The sequence below is a fragment of the Oncorhynchus masou genome, chromosome 3, assembly GCF_036934945.1.
Source record: "Oncorhynchus masou masou isolate Uvic2021 chromosome 3, UVic_Omas_1.1, whole genome shotgun sequence".
Classification (NCBI taxonomy): domain Eukaryota; kingdom Metazoa; phylum Chordata; class Actinopteri; order Salmoniformes; family Salmonidae; genus Oncorhynchus; species Oncorhynchus masou.
The window spans coordinates 24,982,232-25,009,994 of record NC_088214.1 but is presented as its reverse complement, the minus strand read 5'-3'; the positions used below and the strand labels follow the sequence as shown (position 1 = coordinate 25,009,994).

The 27,763-nt window shown below is 43.7% G+C and overlaps 1 protein-coding gene across 2 annotated transcripts in view; it reads right to left on the bottom strand.

Annotated features, from left to right (window-relative positions):
- The window catches only part of LOC135513273 (dipeptidyl aminopeptidase-like protein 6), a 138,294-nt gene extending 120,702 nt beyond the window's left edge, over positions 1 to 17,592 (bottom strand). Inside the window, exon 1 of one of the 2 annotated variants that reach the window (XM_064936141.1) lies at positions 17,209 to 17,592. In XM_064936141.1, the coding sequence (XP_064792213.1) occupies positions 17,209 to 17,403 (195 nt within the window). In that variant the 5' untranslated portion in view covers positions 17,404 to 17,592. The remainder of the gene's footprint in view (positions 1 to 17,208) is intronic. The other variant, XM_064936150.1, reaches the window with a different exon arrangement.
- Positions 17,593 to 27,763: the final 10,171 nt, after the last annotated feature.

Genomic DNA, 27,763 nt, shown 5'->3' with positions numbered 1-27,763 from the left:
AAATTGATCAAGTGCAGCGCCTGGATGCTCCTTATTAATCACATCAGACTAACAAATATTTTAACATCATCCACATAGGAGTCACAACAAAATATTTTGTATGATCTCTTATACACTATTTTAGGCCCAGCTGTAGTAATTTTGGCTTTCCTGGATCTAGCCACTATATTGTGATCACTGCATCCAATGGGTACAGATACAGCTTTAGAACAAAGTTCTACAGTATTAGTAGTAAATGTGATTGATCTAGTTCCTGTAGTGTTTGTAAACACCCTGGTAGGTTGATGAATAACCTGAACCAGATTACAGGCACTGTTTACAGTAAGAAGCTTCCTCTTGCTCAATAAAAAACAGTCAATATTTAGGTCCTCAAGAAAGTACACCTCTCTGTTTACATCACAAACACTATCAAGCATTTCACACATATTATTTAGATACTGACTGTTAGTAATTGGTGGCCTGTAGCAACACCCCAACAGAAAAGGCTTTAGATGTGCCAAGTGAACCTGCAACCACAACACTTCAATAACACTTGACATAAGATCTTCTCTCAGCATTACAGGGATATGGCTCTGAATATATACAGCAACACCTCCCCCATAAGCATTTCTGTCTCTTCTATAGATGTTATATCCTTGTATTGCTACTGCTGTATCATCAAATGAATTATCTAAGTGAGTCTCATAAATAGCTAATATATGAATGTTATCTGATGCTAGCAAGTTATTGATTTCCCGAACCTTATTTCTACTGGACTACATATATTAATGTGGGCTATTTTCAAGCCTTTCCTGGGTAGCTTATCAGAGCTTGACATAATACTGAAGAGCAAACAAAGCAAGAGAAAAACATATACATTCAGCAGTCCATTACTCAATTGGTGTGTGTGTGTGTGTGTGTGTGTGTGTGTGTGTGTGTGTGTGTGTGTGTGTGTGTGTGTGTGTGTGTGTGTGTGTGTGTGTGTGTGTTCTGCGAGGTTGAAGCTACGAACCCATTGGTTTGGCTCTCTCATCCCTTCCAGGCTTCTGGGAGGGAGGGTGGACAATGAACCTGTCATAGCAAATGTAAGCAATGTCCCCACGTGCTTTGGCAGCTTTCATGGCTGGGATCAGTTCTTTCCTCTTCTGGCACACAGCTTCAGGATAGTCCTCGTTGAGGAAGATAAGTTCTTGACTCTTTCCAGAACAGCTACCTTGTCCTTGAACCTCAGGAACTTGACCACTATTGGCCTGGGCCTATCACCGGTGGTGGGATTTCCAGTCCTGTGGGATAGCTCCACCTCAATCTTTCTGTGGTCTATCTTTAATTTCTCAGAGATAATTTCCCTCACTTTGTCCACAGACTCTGTCCAGGTCTCATGTGGAGATTCTGCAATCCCATCAAAACAACCATGTTGTTCCGCCTTGATTGTCCCTCAAGATAGTCTGATTGATCTGTCATTGTTATCATTGATTCACACACAGAACTGACCTGTCCTCTCTCAAGGACTTACAGATTGCTGTCATCTTGCCATTCTCCGGTTTCAACTCATTGAGCAGACCCTGGGAGAACTGCAAACTGTTCTTCAGGTTGTGGACCTCTCTGGTCAGGTCGTCCATTCTTTTATTAGTAGAATCCACACGTATTTGGGCAAAACACTTGAAGATATTTTCTTGTTGTTGTAACAACTGCTTGTAGGTCTCTTTTTGTATGTTTAAAATATCCTTCAAGGGTGATAGAGAGACACCAGTGTCGGCTTTGGTCTTCGTCATGGTAGCTAGCAACGTAGGTTACTCTGTTACTCCTTGCAGTTCCAGACAGGGCAGGTCACGGGGAAGATTGAAAACAACAAACAGCAGGGATCTAGACATCCACAAACACGGGACAATCCGCGGTCCCAGCGACAATTGCTAACTTGAACGCAAACTGCATTCAAGAAAACCCCGCTAGCATGATATGCAGCTAGCTAAAAATATTATTTTAAATATGGCTCTCTGTCACGTGATCGGGTCTTTCTCACAGGCTATAAATTAAAATCAGACACATCGTGGACACAACTGCACGCACGTCCTTATCCAATTCTGGCACGCAGATTCTGGTGAGAGAAGCAACAAAATACCCAAGAATCACTGTGAAAGAATTGCAGGCCTTGGTGGCACCACCTCCACGTCCACAGGCTCTTTGAAAGGGTTGCCAGAAGAAAGTCCTTTCTGATCCCAAGACACAGACGCAAGCGCTTAGAGTTTGCCAAACGTCATTTAAATTATGACTGGAAGAAGGTGTTCTGGTCATATGAGACCAAAATTTAATGTTTTGGTCAGATACAGCATCGGCATGTTTGGCATCGAAACAGAGATGCATACAAGGAGAGGCACCTCTTTCCCACGGTGAAATACGGAGGGGGGTCAGTGATGTTCTGGGGCTGTTTTAATTCCAGAGGTCCAGGGGCCCTGGTTAAGATTGATGGCATGATGGCATAATGAATTCTACCAAGTATCAGGCAATTTTGGCTGACAATCTGGTTACCTCTGCCAGAAGGCTGGGACTTGGCCGTAGGTGGACTTTCCAACAAGACAATGACCCGAAACATACCTCAAGATCCACACAGAAATAGTTCTGTGACAACAAAATCAATGTTTTGCCATGGCCATCTCAGTCGCCGGACCTCAATCCAATGGAAAACCTGTGGGCTCTTGAAAGGATCTGCATAGAGGAATGGTCCAAAATCCCTACAAATGTGTTTCTTAACCTTGTCAAACATTACAGGAAAAGACTCCATACTGTTTTCCTTGCCAGAGGTGGTTGCACTAAGTACTAAATGAGGAGTGCCAATAATTACGAAACCTTGATTTTGGTTAAATTTATTTTGTATTAAATATTTGAATGATTTTGGTTGGTTCCATTAAAACATGAATAAAGTACACTTTCTCACATGTTGGTATTTTGAGTTTCTCTCTATAATTATATTGTTACATTTCTTTTAAGTATTGTTTGTGCATTGCCAGTCAGGGGTGCCAGTACAGAGTCCACTGTATGTCAATCTACTATCCCCCATAGTACAAAAGTTGACCTATTCTATGCGAGAAATAAATATTCCAAGCATAGTCTGGGACATTTGTGAGATGCGATAGATCCCAAATTAATACAACCACTAGCATAAAAAACAAACCTTTTGAAGCAATGAGGCTGACGCAACAGATCAGAACATTTAGCTTAAAATGTTGATAAACTATTAGGCTATTCCTTCACATTATAAGCACAGCAATGCACACACGGCAGTAGGCCGTATACATTTGTGAAATATGTTCAGTTTAGAAATGGACTATTATCATGCACCTGTCTCAAAACAGGGGCAGGGGAAAAAATATACAATGTCATCTATGCACGTAAATAGCGAATGGAGGACGCTTTTCCTGTGATTCATTTTCATGCCAGCCAGGTAGGCTTTACTACTGTGGTAAAGATAAGCAACGTTCTTAATATTAGGAAAGTTGGAGAAATATATATAGTAAGCCTAGCCTAAAGAAAGCTGATAGGATCCTCTTCTTTTTAATAGATGCCATCACTCTGTTTTCTCACGCAATTGCATAGCCTATAGAAATGTTATGGAACATGAGCTCATGGGCTTTCATGAAGTGTTTGACTAGATTTTCGATTATATTTGCATTAATGTCAGAGTGTTTGAGGGACAATAGAGTGCTGAGTACCAGGTAGTTAGCAAGTTTGGTAGGCTACTAATGACCATCAGCTGCATCAGAGCTTGGAGAAGCCTAATTAGCATTTGACTGCCTTCAAGACTCGTGACCGCCGGTGTGACGGTAATACAGTCACCGTAACACCGTAATAGCCCTAGCAGGTTTGTGTCAAGAACTGCAATGCTGCTGTGTTTTTTTACGCTCAACAGTGTCCTGTAATTATCAAGAATGATCCACCACTCAAAGGACAAAGGAAATCCAGACAACTTCACACAACTGTGGGAAGCATTGTAGCATCCCTGGCCAGCATCCCTGTGGAACGCATCCATCATACACTTAGGTTGGAGTCATTAAAACTCGTTTTTAACCACACCACAAATTTCTTGTGAACAAACCATAGGTTTGGCAAATTGGTTAGGACATCTACTTTGTGCATGACACAAGTCATTTTTCCAAAAATTGTTTACAGACAGATTATTTCACTTATAATCCACTGTATCACAATTCCAATGGGTCAGAAGTTTACATACACTAAGTTGACTGTGCCTTTAAATAGCTTGGAAAAGTCGTGAAAATTATGTCATGGCTTTAGAAGCTTCTGATTGACATCATTTGAGTCAATTGGAGGTTTACCTGTGGATGTATTTCAAGGCCTACCTTCAAACTCAGTGCCTCTTCTCTTGACATCATGGGAAAATCAAGAGACCAGCCAAGACCACAGAAAAAAAATTCTAGACCTCCACAAGTCTGGTTCATCCTTGGGAGAAATGTCCAAATATCTGAAGGTACCACATTCATCTGTACAAACAATAGTACACAAGTATAAACACCATGGGACCACGCAGCCGTCATACCACTCAGGAAGGAGGCGCGTTCTGTCTGCTAGAGATGAACGGCCTTTGGTGCGAAAAGTGCATATCAATCCCAGAACAACAGCAAAGGACCTTGTGAAGATGCTGGAGGAAACTGGTACAAAAGTATCTATATCCACAGTAAAACAAGTCCTATATCGACATAACCTTAAATGCCGCTCAGCAAGGTAGAAGCCACTGCTCCAAAACGGCCATTAAAAAAGCCAGATTAAGTTTTGCAACTGCACATGGGGACAAAGATCGTACTTTTTGTAGAAATGTCCTCTGGTCTGATGAAATAAAAATAGAACTGTTTGGCCATAATGACCATCATATTTGGAGGAAAAAGGGGGAGGCTTGCAAGCCGAAGAACACCATCCCAACCACGGGGGTGGCAGCATCATGTTTTGTGGGTGCTTTGCTGCAGGAGGGCTCGTGCCATTCACTAAATAGATGGCATCATGAGGGGGGGAAATTATGTGGATATTTTGAAGCAACATCTCAAGACATCAGTCAGGAAGTTAAAGCTTGTTCACAAATGGGTTCTCCAAATGGACAATGACCCCAAGCACACTTCCAAATTTGTGGCAAAATGGCTTAAGGACAACAAAGTCAAGGTATTGGAGTGGCCATCACAAAGCTCTGACCTCAATCCTATAGAAAATTTGTTGGCAGAACTGAAAAAGTGTGTGCGAGCAAGGAGGCCTACAAACCTGACTCAGTTACACCAGCTCTGTCAGGAGCCAAAATTCACCTAACATATTGTGGGAAGCTTGTAGAAGGCTACCTGAAACATTTCACCCAAGTTAAACAATTTAAAGACAATGCTACCAAATACTAATTGAGTTAATGTAAATTTCTGACCCACTGGGAATGTGATGAAAGAAAGAAATTTGAAATAAATAATTCTCTCTACTATTATTCTGACATTTTACATTCTTAAAATGAAGTGGTGATCCTAACTGACCGAAGACAGGGAATTTTTACTAGGATTAAATGTCAGGATTTGTGAAAAACTGAGTTTAAATGTATTTGGCTAAGTTGTATGTTAACTTCAACTGTATACAGATGGCTCCAGTAGTGGAGGCTGGTGGGAGGAGCTATGGGAGGATAGACTCATCGTAATGGCTGGAATGGAATGGAGTCAAACATGTGGTTTCCATATCTTTGATATGTTTGATACCGTTGCATTTACTCCATTCCAGTCATTACAACGTTTTACAGCTAATTTCCATGGAGCTGAGAGAAATGTTTCAGTGTGAAAGCTTATTTGCTACGGATCTACGCATTTTGCCATGGCTAATTCTGTGTTCTTAAACTCAAACATTACAACAAAACCAATGGAGGTCCCAATCTGGGCATGTACTCTGCATGACCTGTCAGCAATCCATACATGCCAGAAATACTCCTAAATGCAGTGTTTGTCATTCAGGCGTGTTTCCTGAAAGCTTTGCTTTACTTTATTTCCCTCGACAACCCAGACTCAAGCCACTCCTATAATAGTAAAGTGCTTCCTTTGACAAATGTCATTTGTTCAAGAAAAACTCACCCCTATTTGGTTTAGCTGATCCTGCAGACCCTGAAGATATCCAAACTTTGTCCCTCCTAACACGAGAGTGATGCCTGGGATCTGGGCCAAGCTTCATTCAGGGCTGACTGCACAAATCTAGAGTGTGTCCTTAAAGTAGCTTCTATCCAGACCAAAATGTTCAGCTGGCTGGACTAACAAGGGTGGGTCCTCAGAGCAGAACAGACCAGCTGAAGTGTATTCTATTCTCTGACTAACAGGCAGATGGAGCTTGGTCATTCTCATGAAACCATTAAAATACCATGGCAGTAGTGATTTTAAATATAAAACATGTCATTTAGTAATGTAACAAAATATCATAATAATGTTCTCTACCAGAGTAAAATGAAGAACTTCAGAAAAAAATTTATGGATTTTTTAATAGATGTTTTCAAATGACAGAACGATTATTTACTGAATATTCATGTATAATAACAATGAAAAAATATGAAGTGTCCATGACCGATGTTCTCATCCTACGCAACCTTTTTGAAGGACTGTTTACACACACAGAGAATTTTAAATAAAGTTTGATTTTGAATGACGCAACACATTTGCCAGTACCATCAAGATGGCTACCAGGTAAGCAGATCTCTTTATATTTATCCAGTTAAGTTAAACATTCGCTTGTCAGACTGCGTACATGACAGTATCATTACTGATACAGGTAGTTTTCCACATTTAGAAAAATGTTAGATTTGACATTTTCTATGAAAATATACTTCATTAATGTCTAAATATGTACATTGAAAAAACATTTTGCTTTGTCATCATGTCTTCTCTATTGTTAGCAAACATTCCTCACAACACTATTCTCACTTACCCCTGCAATTTAAGGTCAGTTGCGGTAGAGAGAACTGTTTCGGTAATGAGAATTTAATCATACAGACTATATTTTTTAAATATAATGAACTATTAATTTAAATATTATTTACTAACTGTTGATATTTTGCTTTATGTCCTGTTAAATTATAGACAGTCATCAAGTGACAAAAAGAAAGCTTTTAGCGAAGGCTAGGCTGACAAAATTCAGAGAAAAAGTTTACACCAACCCAGAACTGCTGGAAGAGTACAGAAGGAAGGACAGAGAGAGGTTAGGGGTTGGAGAGGTTACAGCAAGCGTAAATAGCATATATAGTCTATAGGAAGCCTATGCCCCCATACAGCATCTATAGAAGTCAATACCCTACAGTGCCCTCTACTGTACAGTTCCTACTCATCCAACCAAACTCTGAAACACACACAAGCATACACACACACACACACACAGTCAGTAAGCCATTCAGTGTCTACTATAGGATGACGTGTCCATAACAGTAAGACTTTTTCCATGTTTTGAGACATGCTCATTTCATGTCATGCGTCCTTCCCATTTCCAGATATCAAAAATGAAAGCAAAATTGTAAAATCAAGAAAACTCAAGATCTGACAAAGAAGCAACATGAAAAGAAGAAAGAACAGTGGCAGGAAAACTCAAAAAGGTATTACAGAAGAAAGAAACAGCTAAAAGCAGTATTGGACATGACATCATCAAGCCAGGAAGATGATCCACTTCAACATGTCCAAGAAGCAAAATTAAGAAGTTATTCAAAATCTTCAAGAAGACACAGCCTCCCCAAGAGAACAGCCATTCTCACCTCAGCAGGTAAATATCCCTGCCATCAACTCAACTCCTAAAAGAAGATAGACATCTCTACAGACACCAGGACCAATGAAGACATCTCTACAGACACCAGGACCAATGAAGACATCTACCCCAAAGAAATCACCCAAAAAGAGGAACAGAAGAAAGAAAACATTATCAAAATTGAGGTCAAAGTTGCGCTACACAGAAGAGAAGCTGCTGGAGAGGACCAAAAGAGAAAAGCTTCCTAAGGCTGTGTTAATGGCACAGCCAAGTGGATCAGGTCAGACTTTCTATTGTGATGAATTACCCATTATAGGTGAGCATTAAATGTGTCAGTGCACAATAGTAATTACCAACATAATTGCCACAAAAGTAGCAACAATTAGTCTAATTGAATGTTATCTTATTGTCAGTTAAAATAAGTTTTCAAGAATTCACACAGCACACCATACTCTCTAGTGCCCCACATCAATGAAATTCAAGCTTAACAATGACCTAGTGTATCAGGTGATTCGATTAAAAGAAAATACAAGAAACTCTAAATTAAGTAAACATGTATGAATCAAATGGACAACTCTCTGTCATGAGATACCAAGTTATCCTGCACAGTTCACACTCATGTGTCACCTTTCATTATCAGGGGAGGAAGAGCTCAACAGTAGGTGGTGTTTGAGTTCCTCTGTTGGCTGGCTGGGACCCGGGAAAAGTCAATATGGCTCCTGCTCACAAAGGGAACCTGCTCCACAGGTCACTATCCTTTAAATGTCGCCATATTTTAGACTACAGCCGGCCCGCGATGATTAATTAAAGTCACTTTTTTGGATTTCAGCCACGGCTGCCATTAGCAGTAGAGGGTAATGAGAGAGAAATAACTCTGGCTGATATCCCAGGGGACTCTATAATACTGTACCACAGAATCCGGTTACTGCTGTTAACATACTGTACATAAGTTAGATGGTGAGCATTACAGTGTTGAGGACACCAATAATCAGGGGTGCAACTTTCACTTATCCCCCCCCTATTTTATTATTGGAATGTGATACAAAACGAGACACAGGTGTGCTTTAGGACAATGAGGATGCCTTCAAGCGGTCAGGAAGGCTGTTTGGAGTGTTTATGCAACTGGACAAAAAACACATCATATTTTTGTTTTATGTTCCCCCCACTTCTAAAGCTAAAGTTGCGCCCCTGCCAATCATAATTACATCACAATGTAAAAAACTGCATTCCAAATTTAATATGCTGCAAGTCAGGAAGATTTTCCTCTCAGAAAAGAAACGTGAATTCCCACTGAGGTCAAGAAAACAAAATTTCAACCTAGGAACCGTGAAACTCCTCAACTCATGAGGCAAAATGTAATTTCATGCTCCAGTACTCCTAAGGGGACATCAGGAGGACTGAAGGTGAGCTGAAGGTGAGCTGTGCACTCCTAAATATGTTACAGGAAACATAGCAATCTGAGAATGGTTCCTCTGTTTTTTTTAGTTACACATTGGAAATAACCCTAGTAAAAAAAATACACCTATCCTTAACCATGTTAAGTGCAATAAAATCCTGAAATGTAAAGATATATGAACCGAACCCTATTACTATTACTTGAATGGCCTATAGCACATAACTCATTAAATGCAGAGACCGTTGTGGCAGTAGGACATTGGGGAATATGACACAGTCTAACAATGTCATTACACAGAGTAATTAACACTTATGTGTGGTGATGTGTCATTTTGTGTGATGTGTTGTGCTGTGTAGTTCTGTGCTGTGTCCTTTCGTGTTGTGTTTCTTTCAGTGTCAACAGTATCAGTGACAGAGGCAGTGTGTTCACTCCCTCCCTGCTTGTCATCACAATACACATCAATAATGCAGAGGAGACATCCTCCTCATGCTGACAGCTTCACTATCTCCGGAGAGAGAAAAGAGACTAGATGGACACTCAGGTGGAGCTCAAACGACAATGTGTAAACACTGATGTCAAATACGTGCCTTCATAATGCAGAGCATAAAGTGTTCAGAAACTAGAGTGAAAATTAACTAAATGTTTGCATTTAAATTAAGCAGTTGTCATTGGGCATGATACTAATGCTGAATTCTCTTCCTTTTATGCTGGCTACAGCTAGACCTACTCTGCAGCAGCTTAGCTGGAAGAGTCACTTTAGGCGGCCCATTCTTCACAGGATCCAAGTTTCTGTTTCAAGCCTGAGACATAGGCTATACTGCTCATTGTCATTCTACAAGTCAGCACATTTCGAGCTTCGGGATTCGAGCAACACCGGTTTCAAAAGGACAAACTAAAACAAACTGTATGAGCATAGGTCTACTAAAGAATGCCTTAGCAAAAGCAGGGAATGTGATCTGTGTGAAATTTCATCACCATGGACAATAAAAAGGTGTGAGCCTCGTCGCAAAAGTGGCCTTGAAGAATTATTATGGCTAAACCACAAAGCAAGACTACATCAGAATTGTCTTCAACATAACCAATATATGGGCTATAGCGCATAATCTATTGGACCTCCGCATGTCAGTCCTTGCAAAACGAGAACCCATGAAAACTTGCCAACTTCGATTAGATCATTAGATTGCAAAAGAAGGCCAAATCACTGAATGTAGTACATTGGGTTTTCATTTGCCTCTAAACTACAAATAGAATGTTTAACTGTAATTAGTTTCAAGCAGGGACAGTTCCAGGCATAAGTGACATAGCAGTCGCTTAGGACCCCTGGTCGCTAGAGGGCCCCAGACACCCCCCAACAAACTAAGGTGGTGTCTCTACTTGTCATTGAGAGTAAGAATAGTAGAATACACCAGGTGCAATTTCAAAATGTTATTGTGCATATGCAGTTTTATTCTTGTTATGTCTGCTAAGAATTTTTTAATTGGTAGTAAGTCAAGTCAGCTATCTAATCATGGCCCAGGGGCCCTGACCTACAGGGGGCTCCCCAGTCATTCTCAATCAGTTATCATATTAACATGGCATAAGTCATGGAGGTAGAATTGCATGACATTTGCTGTAAAACTGAAGAAAAAAATGAAAACTTGCTTTAAAAAAAAAGGTCCAATGCAACAGTTTTTATATCAATATCAAATCATTTCTGATTAACAATTAAGTACCTTACTGTGATTATCTCCAAAGAAAATTGTCTTCGATTATAGTCACAGCCATGTATATACCCCCCAAGCAGATACCTCGACGGCCCTAAAAGAACTTCAAAGGACTCTATGTAAACTGGAAACCATATATCCTGAGGCTGCATTTATTGTAGCTGGAGATTTTTAACAAAGCTATTTTGAAAACAAGGCCACCTATAGTTGAAGTTGGAAGTTTACATACACCTTAACCAAGTACATTTAAACTCAGTTTTTCACAAATCCTGACATTTAATCTGAGTAAAGATTCCTTGTTTTAGGTCAATTAGGATTACCACTTTATTTTAAGAATGTTAAATGTCAGAATAATAGTAGATAATTATTTATTTAAGCTTTTATTTATTTCATCACATTCCCAGTGGGTCAGAAGACTAAATGTACTCAATTATTATTTGGTAGCATTGCCTTTAAATTGTTTAACTTTGGTCAAAACGTTTCAGGTAGCCTTCCACAAGCTCCCACAATAAGTTGGGTGAATTTTGGTCCATTCCCCCTGAATGAGCTGGTGTAACTGAGTCAGGTTTGTAGGCCTCCTTGCTCGTACATGCTTTTTCAGTTCCGCAGACAAATTTTCTATAGGATTGAAGTCAGGTCATTGCGATGGCCACTCCAATACCTTGACTTTGTTGTCCTTAAGCCATTTTGCCACATATTTGGAAGTTTGGAAGACCCATTTGCGACCAAGCTTTAACTTCTTGACTGATGTCTTGAGATGTTGGGATCTATCCACATAATTTTCCTTCCTCATGTTGCCATCTATTTTGTGAAGTGCAGCAGTCCCTCCTGCAGCAAAGCACCCCCACAACATGATGCTGCCACCCCCGTGCTTCACGGTAGGAATGGTATTCTTCGGCTTGCATGCCTCCCCATTTTCCTCCAAACATAAAGATGCTCATTATGGCCAAACCGTTCTATTTTTGTTTCATCAGACCAGAAGACATTTCTCCAAAAAGTACGATCTTTGTCCCCATGTGCAGTTGCAAAACTTAATCTGGCTTTTTTAATGGCCGTTTTGGAGCAGTGGCTTCTTCCTTGCTGAGCGGCAATTAAGGTTATGTCGATATAGGACTCGTTTTACTGTGGATATAGATACTTTTGTACCAGTTTCCTCCAGCATCTTCACAAGGTCCTTTGCTGTTGTTCTGGGATTGATATGCACTTTACGCACCAAAGTACATTCATCTCTAGGAGACAGAACGTGTCTCCTTCCTGAGCAGTATGACGGCTGCGTAGTCCCATGATGTTTATACTTGCGTACTATTGTTTGTGCAGATGAACGTGGTACCTTCAGGTATTTGGAAATTACTCTCAAGGATGAACCAGACTTGTGGAGGTCTACAAATTTTTCTGAGGTCTTGGCTGATATCTTTTAGATTTTCCATGATGTCAAGCAAAGAGGCACTGAGTTTGAAGGTAGGCCTTGAAATACATCCACAGGTACACCTCTAATTGAGTCAAATGATGTCAATCAGAAGCTTCTAAAGCCATGACATTATTTTCGGGAATTTTCCAAGCTGTTTAAAAGGCACAGTCAATTTAGTGTATGTACACTTCTGACCCACTGGAACTGTGATGCAGTGAATTATAAGTGAAATAATCTGTCTGTAAACAATTGCTGGAAAAATTACTTGTGTCATGCACAAAGTAGATGTCCTACCCGAGTTTGTTAACAAGAAATTTGTGGTGTGGTTGAAAAACGAGTTTTAATGACTCTAACCTAAGTGTATGTAGACTTCCGACGTCAACTGTAAATTCTACTAGCACATTGACTGCAGCACCCGCTCAAGCAAACCACTGGACCACTGCTACTCTAACAAGGGCCTCCCCCGCCCTCCCTTTGGTAAATCTATGATGTGGGGAACCGAGAGCTGTTAGCTGTCGTAGAAGCCTTGAAGGTGTGGAGGCATTGGCTTGAGGGGGCTAAACACCCTTTTCTCATCTGGACTCACCACCGCAATCTGGAGTACATCCGGCAGGCGAAGAGATTGAATCCTCGCCAGGCAAGGTGGGCCATGTTTTTCACTCGTTTTGTGTTTACTCTTTCTTACAGACCAGGCTCCCAGAACTTTAAGGCAGACGCATTGTCTCGGCTGTATGACACAGAGGAGCGATCCATGGATCCCACTCCCATACTCCCAGCTTCGTGTCTGGCGGCGCCTGTAGTGTTCGGAGCTGGATGCGGACATTCAGCGGGCGTCACGTGCAGAGCCCTCTGCCCTGAGTGTCAAGCTGGTCGTCTGTACGTTCCGTATGCTGTCCGCGACCGATTGATCTATTGGGCTCACACGTCACCCTCCTCTGGTCATCCTGGGATAGGTCGGACGATGGGCTGTCTTGAAGGGAGGTACTGGTGGCCCACTTTAGCTAAGGACATGAGGGTGTATGTGTCTTCCTGCTCGGTGTGCGCCCAGTGCAAGGCTCCTAGACACCTGCCCAGAGGTAAGCTACAACCTCTACCCGTTCCTCGACGGCCGTGGTCACACCTGTCGGTGGATTTTTTGACTGATCTTCCACCTTCACAGGGTTACACCACGATCCTGGTCGTTGTGGATCGGTTTTCTAAGTTCTGTCGTCTCCTCCCTTTGCACGGTCTCCCTACGGCCTTACAAACTGCAGAGGCCCTGTTTACACACATTTCCGGCACTATGGGGAGCCTGAGGATATAGTGTCTGATCGGGGTCCCCAGTTCACATCAAGGGTCTGGAAAGCGTTCATGGAGCGTCTGGGTATCTCGGTTAGTCTTACCTCAGGTTTTCACCCCGAGAGTAATGGGCAGGTGGAGAGAGTTAACCAGGATGTGGGTAGGTTTCTGCGGTCTTATTGCCAGGATCGACCGGGGGAGTGGGCGAAGTTCGTGTCCTGGGCAGAGATGGCTCAGAACTCGCTATGTCACTCCTCCACTAACATTACTCCTTTTCAATGTGTATTAGGGTATCAGCTGGTTCTGGCTCCTTGGCATCAGAGCCAGACCGAGGCCCCTGCGGTGGACAATTGGTTTCGGCACGCTGAGGAAACCTGGGAGGCAGCCCACGTCCACCTTCCGCGTGCCATAAGGCGCCAGAAAATTGCAGCAGACTGTCGCCGCAATGAGGCCCGAGTGTTCGCACCAGGGGACAGGGTCTGGCTCTCGACCCGAAACCTGCCCCTCCGCCTGCTCTGCCGGAAGCTGGGTCCGCAGTTTGTGGGGCCGTTTAAAGTCCTGAGGAGAGTGAACGAGGTATGTTATAGGTTACAACTGCCAACTAATTACCGTATTAACCCCTCGTTCCATGTGTCTCTCCTCAGGCCGGTGGTGGCTGGCCTGCTCCTGGAGGCTGAAGTGCGTGATGTTCCTCCGCCTCCTCTAGACAGAGGGGGTTCCGGCGTACTCTGTTCGATCCATTTTGGATTCAAGACGTCGGGCGAGGGGCCTTCACTACCTCGTGGACTTGGAGGGTCACGGGCCGGAGGAGAGATGTTGTGTTCCGGTGGAGGACGTGTTAGATCCTTCCATGTTATCAGAATTCCACCGTCTCCATCCGGATTGCCCTGCACCCGGAGGGGGTCGTCCCCGAGGTCGGTGGCTGACGCGCTGCTGGAGTCGTTGCCTCTCCTTGTTCGGGCGGTGCTCGGCGTTCGACGTCACCGGTCTTCTAGCCACATTGATCCATTTTCCATTGGTTTTGTCTTCCCACACACCTGTTTTCAATCCCATTCATTACCTGTTGTGTATTTAACCCTCTGTTTCCCCTCATGTCTTTGTTTTATTGTCAGTGTAGTTTTATATTGTATAGGTGCGCGACGGGTCCTCGTACCCATGTTTGTTTATGTATGTACATTTTAGTGTTATGGAGCATGTTACGTGGACTTTATTAAAAGACTCCATTTTACACTCCATTTGACTCTCCTGCGCCTGACTTCCCTGCCACCTATACACATATGCCTGACACAGGGAGAAAAATAGAGTCGCAATTCAACAGCCCAGACACGAGACGTATGTGGCAGGGTCTACAGGCAATTATGGACTACGAAAATAAAACCAGCCACATTGTGGACACCGATGTCTTTCTTCCAGACAAGCTAAACACCTTCTTTGCCCACGTTGAGGATAATGCAGTGGCACCAACGCGGCACGCTACCAAGGACTGCCCCCCCTCCTTCTCCGTGGCAGACGCGAGTGAGACTCTTAAACGTGTTAATCCTCGCAAGCCTGCTGGCCCAGACGGCATCCCTAGCCGCGTCCTCAGAGCATGCGCAGACCAGCTGGCGTGTTTACGGACATATTCAATCGCTCCCTATTCCAGTCTGCTGTCCCCACATGCCCCACATGCTTCAAGTTGGCCACCATTGTTCCTGTACCAAAGAACACAAAGATAACTGAACTAAATGACTATCGCCCCGTAGCACACACTTCTGTCATCATGAAGTGCTTTGAGAGACAAGTCAAGGATCATATCACCTCCACCTTACCTACCACCCTAGAACCACACCAGTTTGCATACTGCCCCAACAGGTCCACAGACAATGCAATTGCCATCACACTGCCCTATCCCATATGGAGAAAAGGAATACCTATGTTAGAATGCTGTCAGGAAAAATAACCTCTCACTCAACGTCAAGAAAATAAAGGAGATGATCGTGGACTTCAGGAAACAGCAGAAGGAGCACCCCCCTATCCACATTAACGGGACAGTAGTGGAGAAGGTGGAAAGTTAAGTTCCTCTGTGTACACATCACGGACAAACTGAAATGGTCCACCCACACAGACAGTGTGGTGAAGAAGCCGAGGTTGAACAGTGCCTCTTCAACCTCTTTTCACCTAAAACACTCAAACTTTTACAGATGCACAATCGAGAGCATACTGTCGGGCTGTATCGCCGCCTGGTACGACAACTTTACCGCCCTCCAGCACAAGGCTCTCCAGAGGGTGGTGAAGTCTGCACAAAGCATCACCGGGGGAAAACTACCTGCCCTCCAGAACACCTACAGAAACCGATGGCACAGGAAGGCCAAAAAGATCATCAGGGACAACAACCACCCAAGCTACTGCCTTTTCACCCCGCTATCATCCAGAAGGCGAGGTCAGTACAGGTGCATCAAAGCTGGGAGCGAGAGACTGAAAAACAGCTTCTATCAAGGCCATCAGACTGTTAAACAACCATCACTAAGAGAGGGTGCTGCAAACATACAGACCCAAATCACTGGACACTTTAATAAATGGGTTCAATAAAAGGTATCACTATAATTTTAAGTAATGCCACTTTAATAATGTTTACATATCCGACATTATTAATCTCTTATGTACATACTGTATTTCATACCATCTATTGCATTTTGCCTACGCCGCACAGCCATCCATATAGTTTTATATGTACATATTCTTATTCCATCCCTTTACATTTGTGTGTATAAGGTAGTTGTTGGGGAATTAGATATTACTGCACTGTCGGAAACTAGAAGCACAAGCATTTCGCTACACTCGCATTAACATCTGCCAACCATGTGTATATGTGACAAATAAAAATGTATTTTGTTTTACATTTAAATGGTAAAAGAGAAACAAAAATAGCTTCTTAGCAAAGAGCAATTTCTCAAGCAAGAATTTTGCTAGGACTGTCTGGGAGTGGCCTAAATAGGAAAGAAAAAAATAGAAAGAGTTTTAGAAATTGTTCTTATTGCTCTAAGTTTAATAACTAATGTATGGCATCCAAACAAAACAGGCTGACATTTCAGGCAGTCTTTTCAAACAGCTCTTAGCTAAAAGGGCATTATCATAATGTTCACAATATTATTCCAACCTTGGTGTGGAAATGCAGTACCAGTCAAAAGTTGACACACCTACTCATTCAAGGGTTTTTCTTTATCTTGACTATTTTATACATTGTAGATCATGTAGTAACCAAAAAAAGTGTTAAACAAATCTAAATAGATTTTATATTTGAGATTCTTCAAAGTAGCCACCCTTTGCTACTTTCAAGCAGTTATAGTTGGCAAGCATCACAACATAGAAAGTGACACAGCCTATTCAGACAAGGCCAACCATCCAGACACAATACGTTTCTTGAATAGCAACCACGCCTTGACTGGTGGAGCGTCTAACGCTCTGAATTCATAGCCTACTGATCTGAGAATCACGGGGTAACACATGCTGTTTCAGTTGCAAAACCATTTAGGCAAGAGTGAACCAAGAAAATAATTGCAGCAACATGATAGTTTAGGTCTGGAGTAAAATTATCGGGCAAACAATAGAAAGCAGATAGGGGCTATACAGGTGATCTGTTAAAGTTGTCAACGATTATCAGATGAAGGTTTGAGTGATCAAATCCTTAGGCCTACACCAATAGTTTAATTGTTTAGAGGTCTTACACGCTCGTCCTCGCTCGCATTTTTCTTTCGGTGGGGAACATGGGGTCTGCCGTCGGCCACGGGCTGCGGGGTCTTCCGTGTGTTGTTCTCCTCGTCCGCTACCTGTCCGCCAAGTAGGTGGCTGGCCTCAGGTGGGTGTGGGAAAGAATTATTCGTATTGATCTTACCGGCGAATCTCTGATACAGCGAAGCCATAAGTACAGTCAAAACCACTACAGCATGTCAAAGCAAGAGAAACCTCTTGTCTACGGGGACGAGTGTAAGCTACTGCTTCTTTTCTGTGGCTTTGGAGAGATCCGACAGCGGGTGGCCAATTTAGCCTCTGGAATAAAGCGGAGATGGTTCCAAAGAGATCAGGTAAATTATCCCGATAAAATAACTTATAAAAACTGAAAACGTTTTCCTGGTTGAATTATAAAACAAACATAGCCTAACAAGCACGTCCTCTGATCGATTGGATGTGTTTTGTCCTAAGGGAGCGGTGAGCAAGGCTACAGTAGGACGTTAATAGTCTGTGTCTGTATTCAGAGCACGTTGGCTCCCCTCTTCAGTTCGTTGATACCTTCTCACAGCGCGATAGCAGCCCGTCTCTGTGGGTATCCAATCTGATATTCAATACAGTCTCAGAAAATTGAACCCAATCAAAATAACTAAAAAGGCTGCTAGACTTTCAACAGCTGTTTGGCGGCAAGAAAGACCCGGTGTGTGTGTATGTGTGAAGGACGCCGAGAACCAGTGGCGCCTCAGTGGACGCGTTCTGCATGAGAAGTGAAGTAAACGGACTATGCACAACCTATTATCTCAACAACACACCGCAGACTATAGCATACTGTACATAATGCACATTAATGTGGGGCAGAGAAAATTTCCTTTAATCCAATATTGCACTAGTCAATAAATAGCCCTGTCTCAAATGTGGTAATAGGCTACAAGCAGTCATGTAATCTGTAGAAATATTTTCGTTATTCCGTTCATTCCAGTCCCAATAACTGTTAATCCAGGACGGAGCTCGAGTGCCTCTCTGTGGCTCAATGAGAAACGACACTCATTCAGCAGAGGACGATGTTTATGACAGTTATAGTTTATAGTCTACATTGTATTTTATTCAACTTGTCTGAGCTTCTTCTCCACATTTGACTCGAGAAGGCCTTGGCTATCTCTAACACGAATTCAACACATTCCTCTTGAATCCAGATACAAAAAGCATGTATTAAATCACTTGAATCACCTGACGTTCTCTGGGAATGCGATGAGTGCGATTCAGTGCCATGGACAGCGCCATAAACAGCACCCTGGACGCAGGTTGAGATTAATATATTCATAGATTAAAAAATGTCTGAAATAAAAATGAGCTTTTGGTATTAATTTAAGGTTGGCATAAGGTCAGGAGTGCGATTGAGGTTAGGTTTAACATCTGATTATATTACCGTGGCTAGGCTACTTAATGACCACTCTGTAGAGCTGTCTCCAAGACAAGATTCATCCAAAAATGTCAACCTGCGCTATGGACATCAACTGTGAACCCGTTCAGTGAGTTTATATAATAAAAATGACCGTGTGTAGCTAATTATTGTGACTCAGAAGCACAGCGAGACCAGTTAGTCTTCACCATCATATACCTTTCCTCACCTGCCCTAGTGGCCTTTTAGTAGTCAGCATTGTAACCTATGAGGATGGAGTTGTGAGGGATTCAAAGAAAACTCAGGCATGTCGGTGCATGATGTTAAATGTATAATGTATTGGTGTGTTTGTGACACAGGAGGCTACTGAAGGGAGAACGACTCATAATAATGACAGGAACGGCGCAAATGAATTGGCATCAAACACCTGCGTTTGATGTATTTGATACCATTCCACCGATTCCGCTCCAGTCATTACCAGGAGCCCGTTCTCCCTAGTTAAGGTGCCACCAACCTCCCGTGGTATGTGACCATGGTCAGTGGGGACAGGCAAATGTGGAGAGCTGAGAGCCTCCTCAGTCAGTTTCAGAGTGTCAAAGCACCCTGGCAGGCCTCCTCCCTGTGACCGCTCAGACCTCCATACTGGTGTTATGGTGGATTTCTGAGATATGGGTCATCTACTGCACACACAAGTACAACTTCAAAGCAGCACCACTCACTATGATACCAAATAGACCATGCCGCAGACGCCATCAAGCGTTAATGTCATTTGACTAATAGGCTAGGACTGAAATCTATTGAAGTGGATTAAAACTATCCTCCTGATTCATTTCACAACCGTCTCATCTGCACAGAGAGACGAGAGTAATCACATGCTCCATCCTAATTAGAAATGACAGTTGGGAAAATATTGTAGATTCCAAAGTTAACAATGAGTGGGTTTCAATTAATTTTCCTTTTCCATTGCGAGTCATTTTCATATCATTCCCCAGAGCCGCTGGAGGCTCATTGATTCATGAATTGAATTAAAAATGCATCCCTCCCTCTTCACTACAAAAGCTTTTCCATTCTGAAACCAAGGGCCTAGAACACGTGTCAAACTTGTTCCATGGAGGGCAGAGTGTCTGCGGAAATTTCGCTATTCCATTGTACTTGATTGATCAATAAGGTCACTGATTAGTTAGGAACTCCCCTCACCTGGGTGTGTAGGTCTTAATTGGACACATTGAATGGAAATAATGAATATCAGCTTACACTTGGCCCTCCATGGAATGAATTTGATACCCATGGCCTAGAATATAAGGGTCATTGATTGGAAAGGGTCATTTTCAACCATAAATGTTTATAAATGTCATAGGTAAAAGTACTTTGGTTGGTAAACATTCAATTTTCGCTACAATATTCAGTGTACTACTCTCTAAAACGACTCTCTAAAACGAGAATATTCAGGCTTCTACTCTCTAAAATGACTCTCTAAAACAATGGGTTGAATTGAGATATTCACTATAAATACAAAAATGTGTGGTCACCCCTTCAAATTGGTGGATTCGGCTATTTCAGCCAAACCTTTTGCTGACAGGTGTATAAAACTGAGCACACAGACACGCAATCTCCATAGACAATCATTGGCAGTAGAATGGCCTTACTGAAGAGCTCAGTGACTTTCAAAGTGGCACTGTCATAGTATGACCTTTCCAACAAGTCAGTTCTTCAAATTTCTGCCCTGCTAGAGATGTTATTGTGAAGTGAAAACATCTAGGAGCAACAACAGCTAAGCCGCGAAGTGGTAGGCCACACAAGATCACAGAACGGGACCGCAGAGTGCTGAAGTGTATAGCGCGTAAAACCATCTGTCCTCGGTTGCGACACTCACTACCGAGTTCCAAACTGCCTCTGGAAGCAACATAAGCACAATAACGGTTTATTGGGAGCTTCAAGAGATGGGTTTCCATGGCTGAGCAGCCGCACACAAGCCTAAGATTACCATAAACAATGCCAAGCATTGGTTGGAGTTGTGTAAATCTCGCTGACACTGATGAATCATGCTTTACCATTTGACAGTCCAATAGATAAATCTGGGTTTGGTGGATGGAAGGAGAAAGCTACCTGCCCCAATGCATAGTGCCACATTTAAAAGTTGGTGGAGGAGGAATAATGGTCTGGAGCTGTTTTTCATGGATCGGGTTAGGCCCCTTAATTTTGGGGGGTGGATGGATGGCATATAACACAAACGTAGAGCAACCCAAAGGTTGCGATTTCAAATCTCATTACAGAAAACGTTCACATGTTAGCTAACCATTCCTCTAACCTTAACCCTTTTAGCTAACCCTTCGCCTAACGCTGACCTTAATTCTTTAACTCCTAAACTTAACCCTAACCCGTAGCCTAGCTAATGTTACTGTAGGTAACTTTCTCTTGCCACTTTACCTTCACCTATTGTGTTGCACCATTGGAGTTGGTGATACTAGTTCAAATGAGAGGCCAAGTTATTCTACTTCTTACTGTAAACAACTTAATCAAGCCTAAAAATATACAAAACTGTCACATTAATAAAGGTAGTTGTGTCTTGAGTTACTTGAACAAGCATTGAAATTTGAGCAGTGAGGTTAATTTCTCCCCCCTTGTCTCCACGTGTTCCAGTTTGAAAGACATCCCACCGTGACACCCTGCAGATATAAATAACTTGGTGTGAACCTCCCTACACCAGGATGATCACCATTCGCCAGGATATTATTCAGGAGTGTACATCACAATGTTAGACAAAGGTTCAAAAAAGTATCCAATTCCAAATTTCATTTCCTCAGTAAAAGTATTTATACCTTAATAGGAAGTTACCCAGTAAAATAGTACTTGAGTACTACCTGACTTTCTGCCGAAGTCGATGCCTCTCCTTGTTCGGGCTGTGCTCGGTGGTCGACGTCACCGGTCTTCTAGCCATCATTCTTCCCTGCCTCCTATACACACACGACTATGACAGAATCTCTGACCCAACATGAAGTCAGCAGGAGAAGGTACCCCGGCCATGGAGGTGGAGGAGCGTGTCATTGAACATACAGAGATGATTTACAATCTGAGTGCCGCCATGGATCGCAGTGTCCAGAATATGGACCGCTGGGAGACACAGGGAGTTTTTCCAGCGCCTCCACCAGCACAGCCGGGGTCTCCCCTGAGCGCCCCTATCCTCCCTGAACCCAGCAGGATCCATCTATCCATGCCACAGGTGTATGGCGGAGAAGCTGCCGGCTGCCAGGGTTTCCTCCTCAAACTAAGCCTGTATCTGGCCACGGTCCACCCAGCTCCATCGAACCATGAGAAGAGTTACGTCCTCCTCCTCGTGCCTCACCGGGAAAACCCTGGAGTGAGCCAGCGCTGTGTATGGAGATGGAACTGTGGCGTTGGACCATTTTGAGGAGTTCACCCACCGTTTCCGTGCAGTATGCGACCACCCATCCGAGGACAGAGCGGCGGGTGAGCGCCTCTACCATCTGAGGCAGGAGACTAGGAGCGCCCAGGAGTTTGCTCTGGAGTTTAGGACCTTGGCTGCCAGAGCTGGATGGAGCGAGAGGGCCCTGATCGACCCTTACCGCTGTTGTCTACGCGAGGATGTTCGTCGGGAGCTGGCTTGCAGAGACACCACCCTCACCTTCGACCAGCTGGTGGACCTGTCCATCCGGCTGGACAACATGCTGGCTACTCGTGGACGTCTAGATCGGGGTCTGGTTGTTACATCCTCCCGCACCCTCTCTCCTGTACCCATGAGGTTGGGAGGGACGGTGCTGTTACGGATACAGTTATCCTGTGTGTTTCTTTTCTCTCCTTCTCCCCTCACAGGTGAAAATCATCACTCCCCAATCAGTCAACAATCAATCATCAATCAGAAGACACACCTCCTCATATTTCCTGACCTATCACAGTTCCTTCCCCATGGTTTAAAAACCCCATCATTTGTTTGTTCTAGAGCCCAGCTCAGCCCAGCTCAGCCCAATCTCTCTGTAAATGCCATGTCTGTAGGTCTCTGTGTTTCACTCTCGCTTTGTGTCGTAACCTCTCTTTTGTTTAAGCACCTCATAGCACTTTGTCATCACCTGTGAGTATTGTTTTTGGTTATGGTGTTTGTGTTTGATTGCTGGTGGAAAAGGGGGAAACCAAGACAAGTCGCCCATGGGCATACACTACCCGTAGGTGAACTTTGTTAAATACACTAGTTAGAACTGGGCGGACCACCCACTGTATTTTTGGTTAGTTAGTTAGCTGTTGTTAAAGTAGGCTAGTCTAGCTTAGGGGTGTTTTTGAATACTTATTGTTTCTTTCCTTGGGTCCAGCTCAGCCCCTTTTCCTGCTCCCCCCATTACCGTGTGTTTATAAATAAACCTAGAGTTTGACGGTAGATTTCAGTTGTCGTGCTTATTTCGTTCACACTTTTCCTTTGTCACAATAATAATTTGCATGAGTTATGTTACGAGTCTCATTACCATCCCCCCTAGACTGTCGGGCCAAAAGGGATTCGTAACAGGTGCGCAGGGAGACGGGAGAGGGTTCCCGCTCATGCACCATATGTGGTCGCAGAGGACGCACTTCTGGTCGGTGCTGGGTTGGTTCCTCTGGGAATCGAGACAGCAGGCAGGGCACTCTGGCGTCACCCTAGGTGAGTAGGCACCATTCTCATCCAGAGCCCTCTGTTGCACATATGTTTGTCTCTGTCACTTTTCCTGAACTTTCCCCACGTTCCCAGCATAAGGCGCTAGTAGATTCAGGCGCAGCTGGGAATTTCATTAATAAAGTGTTAGCTCATAGTTTAGGGATCCCCATTATTCCTGTGGATGTGCCTTTCCCCGTTCACGCCTTAGATAGTCGACCATTAGGGTCAGGGTTTATCAGGGAGGGCACTGCTCCTTTGAGTATGGTGACGCAGGGGGGGTCACAGGGAAAAGATTCATCATTTTCTTATTGATTCTCCTGCGTATTCTGTGGTGCTGGGCATACCCTGGTTAGCTTGTCATTACCCCACTGTTTCTTGGCCAGAGAGGGCTCTCACGGGGTGATCGCGAGAGTGCTCAGGTAGGTGTTTAGGGGTTTCCGTTGGTGCTACTACGGTGGAAAGTCCAGACCAGGTCTCCACCGTGCGCATCACCCCCAGAATATGCCGATTTGGTCATTGAGAAGGCGACTCAATTACCACCCCATCGACGGGGAGGGATTGTGCGATAAATCTCCTGGTAGACGCTGCACTTCCCAGGAGTCACGTGTATCCCCTGTCACAAGCGGAGACGGTGGCTATAGAGACATGTCTCCGGGTACATTCGGCCCTCCATTTCACCCGTCTCATCGAGTTTCTTTTTTGTGAAGAAGGATGGAGGTTTGGCCGTGCATTGATTATCGAGGTCTCAATAAAATCACAGTGAAATCACACTTATCGCTATGGCGATTGAGTCAATGCACGGGGCGCGTTTTTTCACTAAACTGGATCTCAGGAGTGCGTACAACCTGGTAAGTATCTGGAAGGGAGACGAGTGGAAGACGGCATTTAGTACCACCTCAGGGCATTATGAGTACCACGTCATGCCGTATGGGTTGATGAATGCTCCATCAGTCTACCAATCTTTCGTAGATGAGAATTTCAGAGACCTGCACAGGCAAGGTGTAGTGGTGTATATTGATGACATTCTGATATACTCCACTACATGCACCAAGCTTGTGTCCCTGGGGCGCAGAGTGCTTGGTCGGCTGTTGGAGCATGACCTGTACGTCAAGGCTGAGAAATGCTTGTTCTTCCAACAGTCCGTCTCCTTCCTAGGGCATCGGATTTCCACGTCAGGAGTGGATATGGAGAGTGACCGCATTGCAGCCGTGTGTAATTGGCCGACTCCCACCACGGTAAAGGAGGTGCAGCGATTCTTAGGGTTTGCCAACTACTACAGGAGGTTTATCCGGGGTTTTGGTCAGGTTGCTGCTCCCATTACCTCACTGCTAAAGGGGGGGCCCGGTGAGCTTGCAGTGTTCAGGGCTTTTAGGCACCTGAAGGCTCTGTTTACCACGGTCCCTGTGTTGGCTCATCCGGATCCCTCTTTGCTGTTCATAGTAGAGGTGGACGCATCCGAAGCTGGGATAGGAGCAGTGCTCTCTCAGCGCTCGGGTGCGCCACTGAAGCTCCGCACCTGTGCCTTCTTTTCGAAGAAGCTCAGCCCCGCGGAGCGAAACTATGATGTGGGGGACCGGGAGCTGTTGGCTGTCGTCAAGGCTTTGAAAGCATGGAGACATTGGCTTGAGGGGGCTAAACACCCTTTTCTCATCTGGACTGACCATCGCAATCTGGAGTACATCCGGGAAGCGAGGAGACTGAATCCTCGCCAGGCAAGATGGGCCATGTTTTTCACCCGTTTTGTGTTTACCCACTCTTACAGACCAGGCTCCCAGAATGTGAAGGCAGACGCACTGTCCCGGCTGTATGACACAGAGGAGCTGTACGTGGATCACACTCCCATACTCCCAGCCTCTTGTTTGGTGGCGCCGGTAGTGTGGGAGCTGGACTCGGACATTGAGCGGGCGTCACGTGCAGAGCCCTCTCCACCTCAGTGTCCAGCTGGGTGTCTGTATGTTCCGTCTGCTGTCCGCGACCAACGGATCGATTGGGCACACACGTCACCCTCTGGTCATCCTGGGATAGGTCGGACGGTGCGCTGTCTTGATGGGGGTACTGGTGGCCCACTTTAGCTAAGGACGCGAGGGTGTATGTGTCTTCCTGCGCAGTGTGCGCTCAGAACAAGGCTCCTAGACACCTGCCCAGAGGTAAGTTACAACCCTTACCCATTCCACAACGACCGTGGTCGCACCTGTCGGTGGATTTCCTCACCAATCTTCCACCTTCACAGGGTAACACCACAATCCTGGTCGTTGTGGATCATTTTTCTAAGTCCTGTCGTCTCCTCCCTTTGCCCGGTCTCCCTACGGCCTTACAAACTGCGGAGGCCCTGTTTCCACACGTCTTCCGGCACTATGGGGTGTCTGAGGATATAGTATCTGATCGGGGTCCCCAGTTCACGTCAAGGATCTGGAAGGCGTTCATGGAACGTCTGGGGGTCTCGGTCAGCCTCACCTCAGGTTTTCACCCCAAGAGTAATGGGCAGATGGAAGAATCCCACATAGAAAATAATATATTTTGATTTGTTTAACACATTTTTGGTTGCTACATGATTCCATATGTGTTATTTCATAGTGTTGATGTCTTCACTATTATTCTTCAATGTAGAAAATAGTTTTAAAAAACAACAACAACAAAAACAGGAATGAATAGGTGTGTCAACTTTTGACTGGTACTGTATACTTAAGTATCAAAAGTAAAACTAAAAAGTATAAATAATTTCAAATTCCTTATATTAAGCCAATCAAACGGCACCATTTTCTTGTTTTGAAAATGTACGGATAGCCAGGGGCACACTCAGACATCCTTTACAAACGATGCATTTGTGTTTATTGAGTCCGGCAGATCAGAAACAGTAGGGATGACCAAGTGTTCTCTGAATAAGTGCGTGAATTTGACTATTTTCCTGTCCTGCTAAGCATTCAAAATGTAATGAGTACTTTTGGGTGTCAAGGAAAATGTATTTAGTAAAAAGTTCATTATTTTCTTTAGGAATGGAGTGAAGTAAAAGTTGTCAAAAATATAAATAGTCAAGTAAAGTACAGATACCCAAAAAAAACTTCTTAAATAGTAATTTTTACTTAAGTAGTTTACACCACTGATGTTAGATTCACCCATGTTTTTGATTATCATGCAGGTTTGTCTGGACATTGTAACTTTTGAAGCTCATTGTAAATACATATGTGATTTCTGTCTCAGGGGATTGCACTGTGTGCAAGTGTTCAGTCTAGCCCACAAATAGTTGAATTAGATGTTAGTGAAGGGCTGGAACAACATCCTGTAAACTACTGTCAGTGTATAAAAAACCCTGTGGCTGTCATATCAAAATTTGCCCTCATCTAATGAACAAGCTTATGAATGTTAGAGGTTAATCTCCTTGATCGGTCCCTCACTTGGGAATTGCTAGAATGGCGCTGAAGGGAATAGCAGACGTATTACGGGCTCCTGACCAATTGTGCTATATTGTGTGTTTCGTTTTTGCACTGATCTTAACTTTTTTTTTGTAAATATTGTTTCCGCCACGTCCGAAAAGATCAGAACATTGATCACTAAAGGAAGAGGCGGCATTATCGAGGCTGGCATGCGGGACACCTAACGAGACTACATTGGTGAGTGGGTAAACCACTTCTATTCTCCGTTCTATTGGCGAACATGCAATCACTGGAGAATAAACTGGACGAGCTCCGTTCGAGACTATCCTATCAACTTGATCTGAAGAAAGGTGTTGTACATAAACTTTTTGTCATCTGTAGCTACTTGGCTACCTGCTCATCTTAGCTTTTTACTTTTAATAACCATTTAATCAAACTCTGTATTTAACAAATTTAGTTTTGTCCTCAACTTTTTTCATTAAACTTTTTCACTCCTTTATCTGGACATGCGGAACCTCCACCAGCCGAAAAAGCTAAGTAACATTATGTCGTCTAATTGCAGTAGCTGTACTCATAATATACAGTATTGCCTTACGGTGAAGATAGCCGAGTTGCAAGCCCGGCTTCAGGCTCAATCCTTAGGCAATGGCAATAAGTGGATGAAAGCATGAAACAGTGTCTGTGCCACCAGTAAGTACAGGTAGTCGTGTTTATCCCGCAGCCAAACAATTTTCTCACGGCTTCCAGAAAGAAATGCTTTCGGCATGCTCAACCGGTATCACTCATTCAGCCAATATAAATATTACCCCAGTTTTCCCCACAAAGCAGCAAGTCGGTGTCATAGCCTGAGCCTTCTCAGGTCTCTCTTCCACCCATTATGGGGTCTGAGCTGCCAAAGCCTCCCACCATTACCTCTGACAAAATGAAAACCCGCAATATTAGAAACATTTAGCGATCATGCATTGTTTACCAGGGGGCAGGGCTACCGCCATAAAGGCTAATCTGAAGATGGTCTGGCGGAGGCTAAAACTGACAAGTGTAGAGAGCACAAGGATATACAGTTGAAGTCAGAAGTTTACATACACCTTAGCCAAATACATTTAAAACCACAGTTTTTCACAATTCCTGACATTTAAGCCTAGTAA